The sequence below is a fragment of the Phoenix dactylifera genome, unplaced genomic scaffold (genome assembly GCF_009389715.1).
Source record: "Phoenix dactylifera cultivar Barhee BC4 unplaced genomic scaffold, palm_55x_up_171113_PBpolish2nd_filt_p 001135F, whole genome shotgun sequence".
In the NCBI taxonomy this organism is placed as follows: Eukaryota; Viridiplantae; Streptophyta; class Magnoliopsida; order Arecales; family Arecaceae; genus Phoenix; species Phoenix dactylifera.
Genome location: NW_024068477.1, coordinates 38,172 through 51,614, shown reverse-complemented (window position 1 = coordinate 51,614; position 13,443 = coordinate 38,172). Strand labels below are relative to the sequence as shown.

The window sequence follows — 13,443 nt, the reverse complement described above, 5'->3', positions numbered from 1 at the left end:
TTATATATAATCTAATTATAAATAACAATGCTTGTTTAATATAAATCACTGTACATATAACCTGCCCCAGTTTGTTGCTTAACTCCATGTTTCCAACCTACTCTTAATCTGCAACTCTAGTCATCAAATACACAGCAAAACATCTCCGCATAGTGAATAATGGATGTACATCCAATTTAAAGGGCGCTATGGACAAGGACTCTATGTTTTGGCCTAAATGATAGGTGCTCCTCCTCATATTTTGAGGTCATTTCAATTGTATGACATGTCCCATATAAACTGTACACGAAAAATATGGACAATATGTGAAGCTTGCGCACTGCTTAACCTTGTGGCTCTCGCTCAAGCTATATCTCATCCTGCTAAGTTAACCAAATCCAAAAAAAAAAAAAAAAACAGAAGAAGGTAAAGGTAAATAGGCAGCAAATAGAATTATCTAAAATGACCATCCACTTATACTGTATGGCTTGAAGCATGAGTGACACACAGACAATCTCCACACTCCACCCCCACCTCCCATTTCCTCCTATATATATCCCTTCCTACCCCTCTTTTTTTTCCCACACACAAGCCCCTCATCTCTTCTCCCCCCACGCCCTCCCTCCTATTCCTTCTCCAAATCCATTTCCATTCTCTCCATATCTCCCCTTCCTCCAAGTCTTGCTTCGCCGCCGCCGCCGCCACCACCATGCCAGAAGCTCCCAAACCCATGCAGACCTGGGCCTCTGCCGCGGCACCGGAGGAGCACCGCAAGGTTCTTGACTACGTCGAGGATGTGACTGTTAATGCCGACGAGGTCCAGCGCCGCGTGCTCTCGGAGATCCTTACCCAGAATGCACCTGCCGAGTATCTGCACCGCCATGGGCTGTCCGGCCACGCCACCGCCGACCCCGACGCCTTCAAACGCCTCATCCCTGTCATCACCTACGAAGATCTCCAGCCCGACGTCCTCCGCATCGCCCATGGCGACACCTCGCCCATCCTCTCCGGCCGCCCCATCTCTGAGTTCCTCACTAGGTTTGTTAATCGTCACTTTCCCATAAACCTTGCCACCGATTCGTGCACTAGCTAGCGGTGCACTACTAAACTTGTTACATGGTTTATTTATTGGTTGCAGCTCCGGGACATCGGGCGGCGAGCGCAAGCTCATGCCCACGATCCACGATGAGCTCGACCGTCGATCGCTTTTCTATAGCCTGATGACGCCGGTGATGAGCCAATTCGTGCCGGGCCTCGACAAAGGCAAAGCAATGTACCTCTACTTCGTGAAATCGGAGTCCCGGACCCCCGGCGGCCTCGTCGCCCGCCCGGTCCTCACCAGCTACTACAAGAGCCGCCACTTCCTCGAGCGGCCTTTCGACCCCTACAACATCCTCACCAGCCCCAACGAGGCCATCCTGTGCCCGGACTCGTACCAAAGCATGTACGCCCAACTGCTGTGCGGCCTGGTCCAGCGCGCCGACGTGGTCCGGGTGGGCGCTGTGTTCGCCTCCGGCTTCCTTCGGGCCATCAAATTCCTGGAGAAGCACTGGCCCCGCCTGTGCTGCGACATCCGGACCGGCATGCTGGACACCGAGATCACCGACCGGGCCGTGCGTGAGGCCGTCGAGCGCGTGCTCCGGCCGGACCCCGGGCTCGCAGGCGAGATCGAGACCGAGTGCAGCAAGGCCTCGTGGCAGGGCATCATCCGCCGGATATGGCCGAACACAAAGTACATCGACATCATCGTCACCGGCGCAATGGCGCAATATATTCCCACTCTCGAATTCTACGGCGGCGGACTCCCATTGGCATGCACGATGTACGGGTCGTCGGAGTGCTACTTCGGTATCAACCTTAATCCCATGTGCAAGCCTAGCGAGGTTGCCTACACCTTGATCCCCACCATGGCCTACTTTGAGTTCCTTCCGGTCCATCATATCAACCACGGCGCCAAGGACTATGATCAACGTGACCTGGTCGACCTCGTTGATGTGAAGCTCGGGCAGGAGTACGAGCTCGTCGTCACTACCTACTCTGGTACATGGCGATTCATTACCAAATAATTTCGTTTTGATACCTTGTTAGATTAGTACTAGTGGAGATATTTTGGACTTGTCATGGCACAGGGTTGTATCGATATAGAGTCGGCGACGTGCTTAGGGTCGCCGGATTTAAGGACAAGGCACCGCAGTTCAATTTTGTGCGGCGGAAGAATGTGGCCCTAAGCATTGATTCGGACAAAACGGACGAAGTGGAGCTCCATGCAGCGGTGAGGAATGCGGTGAACCACCTGGAGCCATTCGGGGCGTCGCTGGTGGAGTACACAAGCTATGCCGACACCTCGAGCATTCCCGGCCACTACGTGCTCTTCTGGGAGCTGAAGGCGGGTGGGACGGCCGTGCCGCCGTCGGTGTTTGAGGACTGCTGCCTGGCGGCGGAGGAGTCTCTGAATAGCGTGTACCGGCAAGGGCGGGCGTGCGACAAGTCGATCGGGCCGCTGGAGATCCGAGTGGTGGAGGAGGGGACGTTCGACAAGCTCATGGACTATGCGTTGAGCCAGGGAGCATCGATCAACCAGTACAAGGCACCGCGGTGCGTGCGATCGGGGCCCGCCGTCGAGCTGCTCGACGGCCGGGTACAGTCCCGGTTCTTCAGCCCAAAGTGCCCCAAATGGGTTGCCGGACACAAACAATGGATCATAGATAATGGTGGCGTCTAATAAGGAACCTTCGATAAAAAAAATTGAGATGTTAGCCTTCAATTAATCATGGCAGTCACCACCTTTAGAGCTAGATAGGCCTGCCTCCCATCTCCTTTTTTGCTTTTTGTTGTTTTTCTCCTTAGCTTTCTGTTTGTCTTCCTTTTTGTATTAGGTGTCGATGAAGCTAGGAGGACTGAGGACTCCATCTCCATTTGTGTAAAAATTGTTCCAAGGAAGTTTTTATATCACTTTTCTGTTTTAACTAAAAATTTTTATATCACACTTTTCTAATTTATGCCAAGAATCCTGCTCGGCAGAGCCTCATGGACTGTTCCCAGGAAAGCACCCTGAGAACAACCCCACCATACTTCCTAATTTCTGGCAAGCAGGAAATTATATTGATGTGCCTCAAGGCTTTTTAACAAAGTGTGGGCTCTGACCCAAGGTTCGATGAATTTTAGTTGTAGGATGGCTAACTTTCTCTACATGTTTTATGTCGGCACTCTTCTTCCAGCTTGGCTGGCATTAGTTCCGTGCTTGGAATCAACGACGTGTTCCATTAAATCTAGAAAGAAAGTCCGATACTCTAATGTAAGTTGGTGCTCAAAAATTAGGTAAATTCAGACATTTCTTTCTGAATGTTTGCTGCCGTGGTTGACATGGTTCACAGCATTGTTTTCTTTATTTTGTCACACTGTATGCAAGCCTTCCACGCATACATATATAGAAATTTCATACAGAGAAGCCATATTTGCCATATGAAAGCAACATATAGGAAGAAGGGACCAAAAGAGAGGGTCAAAAAGAGAATGCATGCAGTGGCAAACCAGAACAAGCTATAACATCATCTACCATAACATTTAAAATTCGAGACGGAGAAACTATAGTACTCTCTTACTAGTAGTGCCAGAATTATTTCTGAGATCTCACGTCAACAAGTAAATACCCGGCGACGACTCCATCATCCTCTGTACCAAAAGAAAAAGAGGTAACAGAAAATGATATCCTGAGGCTGCAATAGATGAGGGGGAAATATGACATCTGTTTCCTAGCAGCATCCAAGGTGTTCTTTAGCTTTTGACATGAAGGAAACAGATTCCTGACAAGCACCGCCGCATCTGGTTAGACGTTGTCAGAGTGTGTTGTGTTAACGGACAAATTTTTAGGGAATCGGTTCCTTACGTTCCTCTGCTTAAAAATGATTCCTGTTGGGGACCTGACACTCACAAACGGAGAGCTTATCCAAATCGCGAAGCCAAAGTAATAGAACAAAGAAAATTTGGATGGGTCTGCATGGATCGTTGGCGTCATTCAGGGTCCAACTAGGCACTTTTATATAGAACCAACAAGGTCATATTCTGTTGATGGGCCAAACGTGAACGACCAACATCTGTTTCTTTCCAGTTTATGCTCTTTGTTTGTTCTCTTTTTCATTTTCTTTCGTGTGTGTCAAGTAAGCAAATGTATTATAATATTATCATTGTCTGTTTCAAAACCATATATATCTCCATGCTCATATGTTGAAATATCAAAATTTCTTAACTATTGCTATTGTTGATATATTAGTCTGTAGGATGACATGCTATACAGTGTAGATCAAATATATGCTGGCTTATGATTCAGAACAAACATCAATTAAATCAATCAATAGTGGTGGGAAAAAAAAATTTTAAAAAAAATAAATTTATTCAAAAAAATAAAAGCTAAAATAGAGAGTTTGACTTTCACCGTCAAAGAGGCCTCACCCCATTGAAAAGAAATCTCTCTCAACTCTCTCTCTCGTAATAAAACTACATACTATCTCCTCCACTATAAGATAAAATAATCGCCATCTTCGACTAAAAGAGGAAAACATCAATAACCCAGTTTAACTAAAAAACAAACTTAAATGTATCATGGGCTCAACCTAACTCAAGTGAATTAGCACTAAAAAACAAATTATTTCAACTATAATTCAGATAAGAGACACGGATAAACTAGGAACAAAATTCTACTACAAGCATGACAAGTAATAGATTCCCAATACTCTCCCTCCTTGCAAAGTCCATATCGACAATGTTGGATTTGCTGATGTTGTGAAACACCATAGCAGCCATTGCTATTATTGCTATAGTAATAGCAATATGCAATGACGTCAAACTAATAATTATATAGCGCCTTTCGATGTATATTTTGGAGTTAGCGATATCTTTTAGTACTTCCTTTAGCATCGACATCATGGTCATGATGCTGAGATTTCATCGAGCATCTAGCCTAGATTGATAAGTGTTAAGTTATGAGATGCAATCATCGTAAGCACTAACCATTACCAGCAAATAAATGAAATCAATAACAAAAATTTGACCATATTCACATGCCTCTAGTTGAGCAGCTACTTGAATCTATAGACAATTACCTCCTAAATACAGAATTAGATTCTCATGTGTAAAGTCTTCAACTGTTCAAACTATATAATAGCTTCAAAATTAACAACAGCCCTAAAATCTTGTGGAAGACCAAGGCACAATATGAATCATCTATGCTAAGCATATCTTACTACTTGATCCCTAAAACTATTTCAAAATTAAATGGCTCTGCATTCGCATGGCTGACTAATTCTCCAAAAGAAACATCCATATCCTAGATAACGTCATCATAAGACTCTTTATATGATTTAGCTTCTCACTATGGATCTCTATGAATGGATCAACTACAATATCCTTTGATATTTTATGAGCACTTTCAAAATCAAATTGTCCTTTAATCATGACCTCTTCCAAACTTGTTACAATATCCATATGATCAAGATCTTGCTCCATACTTTCTTCAAGATAATTGATCCTTGAGTGATCGATTCTGTCATGCTCCGAGTCTTCCGATCTCTACCCAATTAGGCTCTTCTTGTTTCAAATCTTCATCTTTAAACTAATTCAACTCTTCTTTTAGATTTTCAGAAAAACCTAGCATCAAAATCCATCCTTCAAATAACTTTTGTTTGAAATGTCTCACCTCACTAGATATTGAGTAGATAGTTGTATGGATGTCCCATACTTTTTTCAGCTCTTTTATATCCTAAATATTGAGATAATTCTCTCCATCAGCTGAAACTTGGATTACCTACATCACCTTCCCAGATTTCAGGTTCCATTTTTTTATAATCTCATCATTAGGAGATTTATTGGCATCATCTCTAATTCTTCTAATATATCCCATAAATCTTATCCTATCAAATAAAATATGACAATAGACTTTTAAATTGGATTACGGGTGTTGTTCAACTTATGAAAACAAGTGGTAGTAGAAAAGCAACTATGTTGATGTTGGTGAAGTTGGCAAGATAAGTGGTCGTGGAAAAAACAACCATATTGATGTTGGTGAAGTCAGCCACCACGATCTAAATATCGAATTATAATAGAGCTCATATGTTTGCCCATATATACAATAAATTACTAGAAGTTCTAGAACCACAACAAACAATCATCTTCAAAACAACCAACAATTAAGTCACCACTCTAAAGATTTCACTTCTGAGAAATCTAATGAAGCTGCACACCAGGTGGCCATATTCTAACCTCTCTTTGCTACCATGTAAAGCAACAAACATACGGACCATCAGTGTCAAAACCAATGGTTCTAATACAATGTAGAATGGCAAACATACGAACCACCAATCTCAAAATCTATAGCTCTAATGTTATGTAGAGCCACAAACATACAAACTACCTATCTCAAAATCTATGGCTTTGATACCATATCGAATAATCTCAAAGTCAATCTCTAATCCAAACTCTAGGTTTAAGGCCTATAAAATGCTAGAAAGTCACCAATATTGGGCTAGAGTACTACCATTTAAGGGTTGAAGGATTCAAAAGGAGTGAGATCACATTGACACAAATATTTAGGAATGTTGTGCTTTTCAAAAACCTGCATGTTAGGAAGACTTCGCATTTTTTGTAGATACAAAAATCGGCACTGGATTGGAAAGCCAAAGAAGAAGTTTATGTTGGCAAAGAGAAGGAAGAATGTTGCTTGTTGACCTTGAGTGAGCTGGAGATTTTTGGACTAGATGTCTCCCTACTACAACCAAATGGTAGTCACTTAGGCCCTGTTTGGGGGAGCTATTGGCAGTAGAGCTGTTGGAAGTAGAGCTGTTAGAAGTAGAGCTGTTGGAAGTAGAGCTTTTATAAAAAGCTATTTGCTGTTTGGTAACTACATTTCTAAAGTGCTGTGGCACTTTAACATTTGTTTGGTAAACAAACTGAGAAATTACTTTTGTATGACAAAATGACCATAAAGAACATTACTAGTATTATACAATAGTGCATAATAAAATATAATATATATTAATACATAAATATATGATATAGTATAATATTAATGTAATGTAACATAATATTATTATAATATAGTATTATAACATTGTATACTATAAGATAATAATTTAATATAATATTAAATTATTTACATAACATAATATTATATTATGTTATATTTATAGTATAATACAATAATAAATGTATAAAATATTATAATTATTAGTATAAATTAATTTTTTACTCTTTTGATGACCATTTATTTCTCTAATAAATTTTCTAGCTAGGTAAAAAAATTGGTTAAATAATTACTAATATTTTTCTTTATTTATTTATTTATTATTTTATTTCATTGAAATATATTTATTTATTATTTTATTTATTTATTTATTCGTTCATTTATATACATATTTATTTATTTATTTTCTTTTTTTTCTTTTTCTTTCCTTTTCTTTTTTTTCTTCTCTTTTTTTCTTTCCTTTTCTTCTTTTTTTTTCTTTTCTTTTTTCTTCTCTTCTCCTCCTTCCTTCCTCTCTTTCCTTCTTCTCCTTTCTTCTTCTCCCGCGAAGCCGGCGGTGCTGGAAGGGGGGCCGGGCCGCGGCGGCCGCGGGAGGGGGGCCGGGATGGCGAGCCGTGGCGGCCGCGGGAGGAGGGGGCTCGGGAGGGGGCCGGGACGGCGGGCCCCGACGGCCGCGGTGGGAGGGGGGTTCGGGAGGGGGTTAGGACGGCGGGCCCCGACGACCGTCGGAGGAGGGGGGCTCGGGAGGGGGCCGGGACGGCGGGCCCCGACGGCCGCGGTGGGAGGGGGGCTTGGGAGGGGGTCGGGACGGCGGGCCCCGACGACCGCGGGGGGAGGGGGGCTCGGGAGGGGGCCGGGACGGCAGGCCCCGACGACCGCGGGGGAGGGGGGCTTGGGAGGGGGTCGGGACGGCGTGCCGCGGCGACCGCGGGGGAGGGGGGCTCGGGAGGGGGCCGGGACGGCGTGCCGCGGCGACCGCAGGGGAGGGGGGCCTCGGGAGGGGGCCGAGACGGCAGGTCGGTCGGGGAGGCAGCGGCCATGGCGGCCCCTTCCTCCCCTTCCTTTTTTTTTTTTTGCTGTGTGGTGGGTCGCAACGGCCGGGGCGACAGGCCGCAGCGGCGGCTGGGGAGCGCGGCCACGGGTGGCCGGCGTGGTGGCTGCCTCCCAAAAAAAAAAAAAAGTAGGAGGGCCGGCGGCATTGAGGAGAAGGAGATAGAGAGGGAGAGAGAGAGGGGGGGATGGTGAGAGAGAAAGAGACGGTGGGATTGAGATTTTTGGGAGGAAAAAGAAACTTTTAAATGGGGGTATTTTGGTCAAAAATATAGCTTCCCGACAAAGCTGAAAACAGCGTTTTCGAAAAGCTCCAAAATTGAGCTTTTGCGAAAAAGCTGTTTTCAGCTTCCCACAAAAGCTGAAACAGCTTCCCGCAAAAGCTGAAACAGCTTTTTGGAAATTTTACCAAAAACACTTTTTTACCTAAAAGTACTTTTGGAGGGCCAGAAAGTGTTTTTTGGCCCTCCAAAAGCTCCCCCAAACAGGGCCTTAAGGTAGGAACAAGTTCTCACAAGCTAATAATTAGTTTACTAAACCTTACACAAATCGTAGCTAAGTGATCTGTGAACCGTAGCTAGGTGGTCATGTGATGAGTCCAAGGTGTAACAATTCATTTATCCTATAAGGATACATGTCACCTATAAATTAGTGGTGCCTATCAAATAATCCTCTAAATTTTAGGAGATAATGTTATTGATTGGAGTCAAGAAGGGAAGACATTTTAGTAACCAGAAGCATGATAATGTGATTCATGAAACCCTAAACAACTTTCCACTTAGCCTAGTATCTTGGTGAGCATGCCTGCTGCTGTGCTCTTTCTTACTTTTTAGCCTATTTTTGTAGATAGATGATAAATTTTTTATGAAGAAAAAGACTACAACAAAAAGAAATTTTTGATGCTAAGTAAATTAAAATAAATTAGTCATCTAGATCTGGCAATCACGGTACTTACGCTCTCGCTAGACATCCGCAGACATCATTTATCTTTCAATCTAGCATCACCAATCAACTTGCAAATATTTGTACTAGGAAAATTGGTAAATGTGAATGTCTCACAAATTTGAATCAAATGAAAGGTTTTCTGGAACACATATAAACATCAACTGTACCAACGGGTCTCGTTCTCCAGCACCACAGACGCTCTTATTCCGTGCCTACTATACGCTGCAAGTTCAAACAGGTCATTTGGGTCGAGCTAAGTGGTCTAGCCTAGCCGAGTTCTGAGTTCAGATCTTGCCTTTGGGACACAAACCCATATTTTGGTACCTTGTCACAAAATGAGCAGACTCGTACCTAACTACCCATCTCTCGAAGCTCATCGAACTGGCCCAGATATCACATCATGGGCCTGGGCCCTTCGACGAGGAGCTGGGAATGGGACAAGAGTCTCGCTGTCGTGACGCTTGCACTTGTGGACTTCGTGTATGGGAGAGAGGGGACGCAATGATGACGTGGACGGCCAATGGGATTGTTGAGTTGGGTCAGGTCAAAACGGGGATGAAGACAATCCACATGCAGCATGTCCGTCCCGAAGATCTTGCCGGCCATGCAATCCTTTCCGATCCTTTTGTCCCCTTTCCGTTTGCTTCCCTTTTAGTACTATTGTTATGGCATTATTCTTTCGACCTTTTTTTTTCCTTCTGATTTTCATAGTTAATTGATTATTTTGTTCTTCCTTCTAAGAGAGTTGGTTTCCAATCCAGCTACAAGTACTTGTTGGAATGCCATCATTACGCGACAAGAAAATAGTTGGAGGCCACAATTATTTTTGAGAGAGCACCATGGAGTTCAACTATAAGGCCACAACTAGGGGTAGCATGGCTGTTCAATCATAGATGGCACCATCAAGATATGGATAACGATCGAGCAATGCAGTCACCCACCATGTCATGCACGACTCACATTATTTAATGTCTGTCTATCTTTTGATGGCAGCCATCCAAAAAAAATATAGCACTTTACAAGCATGAGCCACTTAACAGAAGATCTTGGTTGAGATAGGTGAAGGATGGCTCTCAATGTAAAGCAAAAAACTTATCAAATTTGATTTGACATAGACCGCCAGCCTCATATTATAATCTAGTTTATGGCATTCCAATTTCTCTTAAATGAGAAGCAATTTAGAAAAAAAAAAAAAAGGCTAATAAAAGCAAAAAATTTCGATGGACGCTTTGAGTATAATCAAGGAAGAAAATTGCAACTTTTACGTTCAACAAAGAACAAATACTGAAATTGGACTTTAAAAATAACAGAAAATTTTCTATAATTCAATAGAATATGTAACCTAAAGCAACTGACAAAATATGCTAATGTAAGCTAAGAAACTCTATCAAAGCCTTTGAGCACTATTCATGGAAGAAATCTGAACCTCAAACGATCCAGAAACTTCCATTTAAAGTTTCAATCCTTCCAGCAGGAATTTTTAACTATATAGAGTAGTGAACTCTCCCAGCTCCAAGTTGCACTAATTTTTATGGCTTGACCCAAAAACATCTGCATTGCATAAGATTATATGACAATTCAATACCAACCAATCCGGTGAATTGGATGAAACCCAGCTCTACACGCTCAAATTTTAATTACAGAAATACCTATAGCTTGGTTGGGAAAGGCTTATGGTGCAGACCTTAGTATCGGACTGATTGTTTTGCAGGATCACGGTCGTCGTAGGAGGACGGTCTAGCCACTTTCGTTATGGCTAGATTGATTTATGTTATTTTATTTTATGTTAGTTGGATTTATTTGCATATTGTCATTTAAGGATCCTTTTCGGATTGTTTTCTTTGTAGGGACCTATTTGTTATTTTGTGACCCTATATATATATATATATATATATATATATATATATATATATATATATATGGGGCATGCATTTGTTTAGGGTTAATGGACGATGAATGAAAATTAGCCTCCTTTTTTTCTACTTCCTTCTCTCTTCTCTTCTTCTTTCTCCTCTTCTTCTCCTCTCTCTCTATCTATCCTTCCCTACCTTCGTCCTGCATCAACATAAACTACCATACGGGAAGAACTGCAAGTCAAGCGCACAAAACCCTGATTCTTAATGTGGTTATTTCTTAAGAATTATTCCTTAATTCTTCTAATGGCACTTCGTCCTCTTAAAGATTTCAATTGAAGCATCACATTAATTACAAGCAAGCTCCACGTTAAAGAGGGGGACCCTTGATCCAAAGGCGGCCTTACCATGATCTCGAAACGTGGGTACAGGAAATCAAGCGACGCCGGCGCCGGATGTCCGCCAGCGATCACTTGAGACGGTCGTGGGCTTGTCGTGGCGCTGTTGACCAACCGCCGCGACACGTGCGATGGTGAAAGACCTCGGCCGGACCACGTGGGGACCGCCGCGAACGTGGGGAACATACCATACCTCTCGCCTCTCGGTAGGTGGCGGAGGTGGTGTTGGTGGTTACGGTTTGGATGCATCCCTTCGGGCCATGATGCCTCACTTGTATGAGGCATCCACTGCATGGCACACGTGTGAAAGGACTTCCAATTCCATAGTTTTATTTTCCCTCCTGTCTTTACATTTAGGTTCAGCCATGCGTACAGAAAAAGTTCCTAACGCGAGAAAAAAGTAATCCTTCAAAAAAAATTACTTGATACTGTGTCCATACAACAACAACAATTATGTTATTTTAATGTCACCCATATGTTTTAAGAAAGAACAATCAACCAGTGGTTAACTGATAAATAGATCAAGCTGTTGAGATTCATTGCCTAGTCCTAATTCTATTAGAATTTTGTTTAGTTGGTTATTAGTTTTAATAACTTTAGGATTTTACTCTTAGTTTTATGTTAGTTATTCCTTCCAAAATAGTTATCTTTATTCTTTAGTGGTTATTAAATCTTGTTTTTTAGTTGGTGTTGGTTTTTGAATTTGGGTAGGATCCAAACATCCTACCTATATGATGCTCTATTTAAGGGGACCTTTAGCATTTCCTTTAGCATGATTTGAGAAGAGGGAGAGGGAGAGCAAAAGAGTTGTCCTTCTTAGTGAGTCGTGAGAGAGTGCTTTTTTGTGTGGCCTAATTATTTAACAAAATATTTTTTTCCTCTCTCTTATTTTTTTCTTCTAGCATTTTTTTCTATTTTTTGTTTGATGTTTGTTCTAGATCCTGGGTGGCACGATGGATCTACTCTGTATAGTGTGTTGTTCTACATGGTATCAGAGCGAGGTTGAAGTATAGACAAGTGATTTGTAGCTTTGATCAGATTTATTCAGAGCATAGTTTTTGGAGTGGCGATTTGATTGTTGGTAATTTGTGTATTCGTAGCCCGGTGTGGTTGAAGAACTTCTAATAATTCGTTGTGCGGTAGTACAAGTGTGTAGACTATTATTTTAGTTATTCAAGAGGTAAATCATCATGGTTGATCCTACTACCTTGTATCTTAATGGGTTTAACATGCGTGATCTCCCCAACAACAGCTTGGCTCTTTTTTTGAACAACACCTGTTATCTAATTTGAAATGTATTATTTGATAGGGTAAGATTTATGGAATATTCTAGATGAGTCAAAGATGATGCCAACAGATACTCTTAACAATGAGGTTCCGAGAAAATAGTGGAATATCAAATCTAGGAAGATGGTATGGATTATTCAAGTTTTAGTTGATAAAGAAAATTATCTCAATTTAGAATAGGCTCTGAATAGATACGAGCCGAAGAAAGTGTGTGATATTCTTATGGTCATTCACTCAAATTCTATTAAGATGAGACATCTTAAACTAAAGTTGCCTGAAGAATAAATTTTAGTTCCAGGCTTTTCTAAAAATTCAGAAGAAGAATAGAATTAGTTTAAAGATGAAGATTTGAAGTGGGGGAGCTTGACCGGTTTAAGTTTGAAAGATTTAGGGCATAGCAAAATTGATCAGCTCCCCCGTACTTCAAGTCTTCATCTTTAAACTAATTCTATTCTTTTTTAGAATTTTTAGGAAACCCTAAAACCAAAATTCATTCTTTAGGAAAGTTTTGCTTAAGACGTCTCCTCTTGCTAGAACTTGAGTAGACGGTCACATGCATATCACACACTTTCTTCGGCTCTTGTACATTTGAAATATGGAGATAATTTTCTCTATCAAGTAAAATATGAATAACCCACATCGCCCTTCTAGATTTCATATTCCACTTTCTTCTTGTAACCTCATAATTGGGGTATCTGTTGGTATCGTTTTTGACTCATCGATCGAGGATATCCCATAAATCTTATCCTTTCAAATAAGATTTGACAATAGTCTCCTAAATTAGATAACAGGTGCTCTTCAACTTATAAAGAGAAGCAATAGTAACAAAAGCAACTATGTTGATGTTGGTCAGGTTAAATATGTTGAACCCATTGAGATAGAAGATAGTTGTATCAGCCATGATGATTCACCACTT

The 13,443-nt window shown here is 41.8% G+C and overlaps 1 protein-coding gene across 1 annotated transcript; it reads left to right on the top strand.

The window, feature by feature from the left end:
* The first annotated feature begins 568 nt into the window (after positions 1-568).
* LOC103712621 (probable indole-3-acetic acid-amido synthetase GH3.1) lies at positions 569-2,963 on the top strand. The gene is made up of 3 exons (XM_008799189.3): positions 569-1,017; positions 1,118-2,019; positions 2,109-2,963. The coding sequence occupies exons 1-3, from the start codon at positions 689-691 to the stop codon at positions 2,699-2,701; spliced, it is 1,824 nt and encodes a 607-aa protein (XP_008797411.2). The 5' UTR covers positions 569-688; the 3' UTR covers positions 2,702-2,963.
* The last annotated feature ends 10,480 nt before the right edge of the window (positions 2,964-13,443 follow it).

Excerpts from the sequence above, each read along its gene's own strand:
- LOC103712621 (XM_008799189.3), top strand. The coding sequence starts at position 689 with ATGCCAGAAGCTCCCAAACCCATGCAGACCTGGGCCTCTGCCGCGGCA. Across the intron at positions 1,018-1,117 it reads ATCTCTGAGTTCCTCACTAG|CTCCGGGACATCGGGCGGCG; the intron begins GTTTGTTAATCG and ends TATTGGTTGCAG. Across the intron at positions 2,020-2,108 it reads CGTCGTCACTACCTACTCTG|GGTTGTATCGATATAGAGTC; the intron begins GTACATGGCGAT and ends GTCATGGCACAG.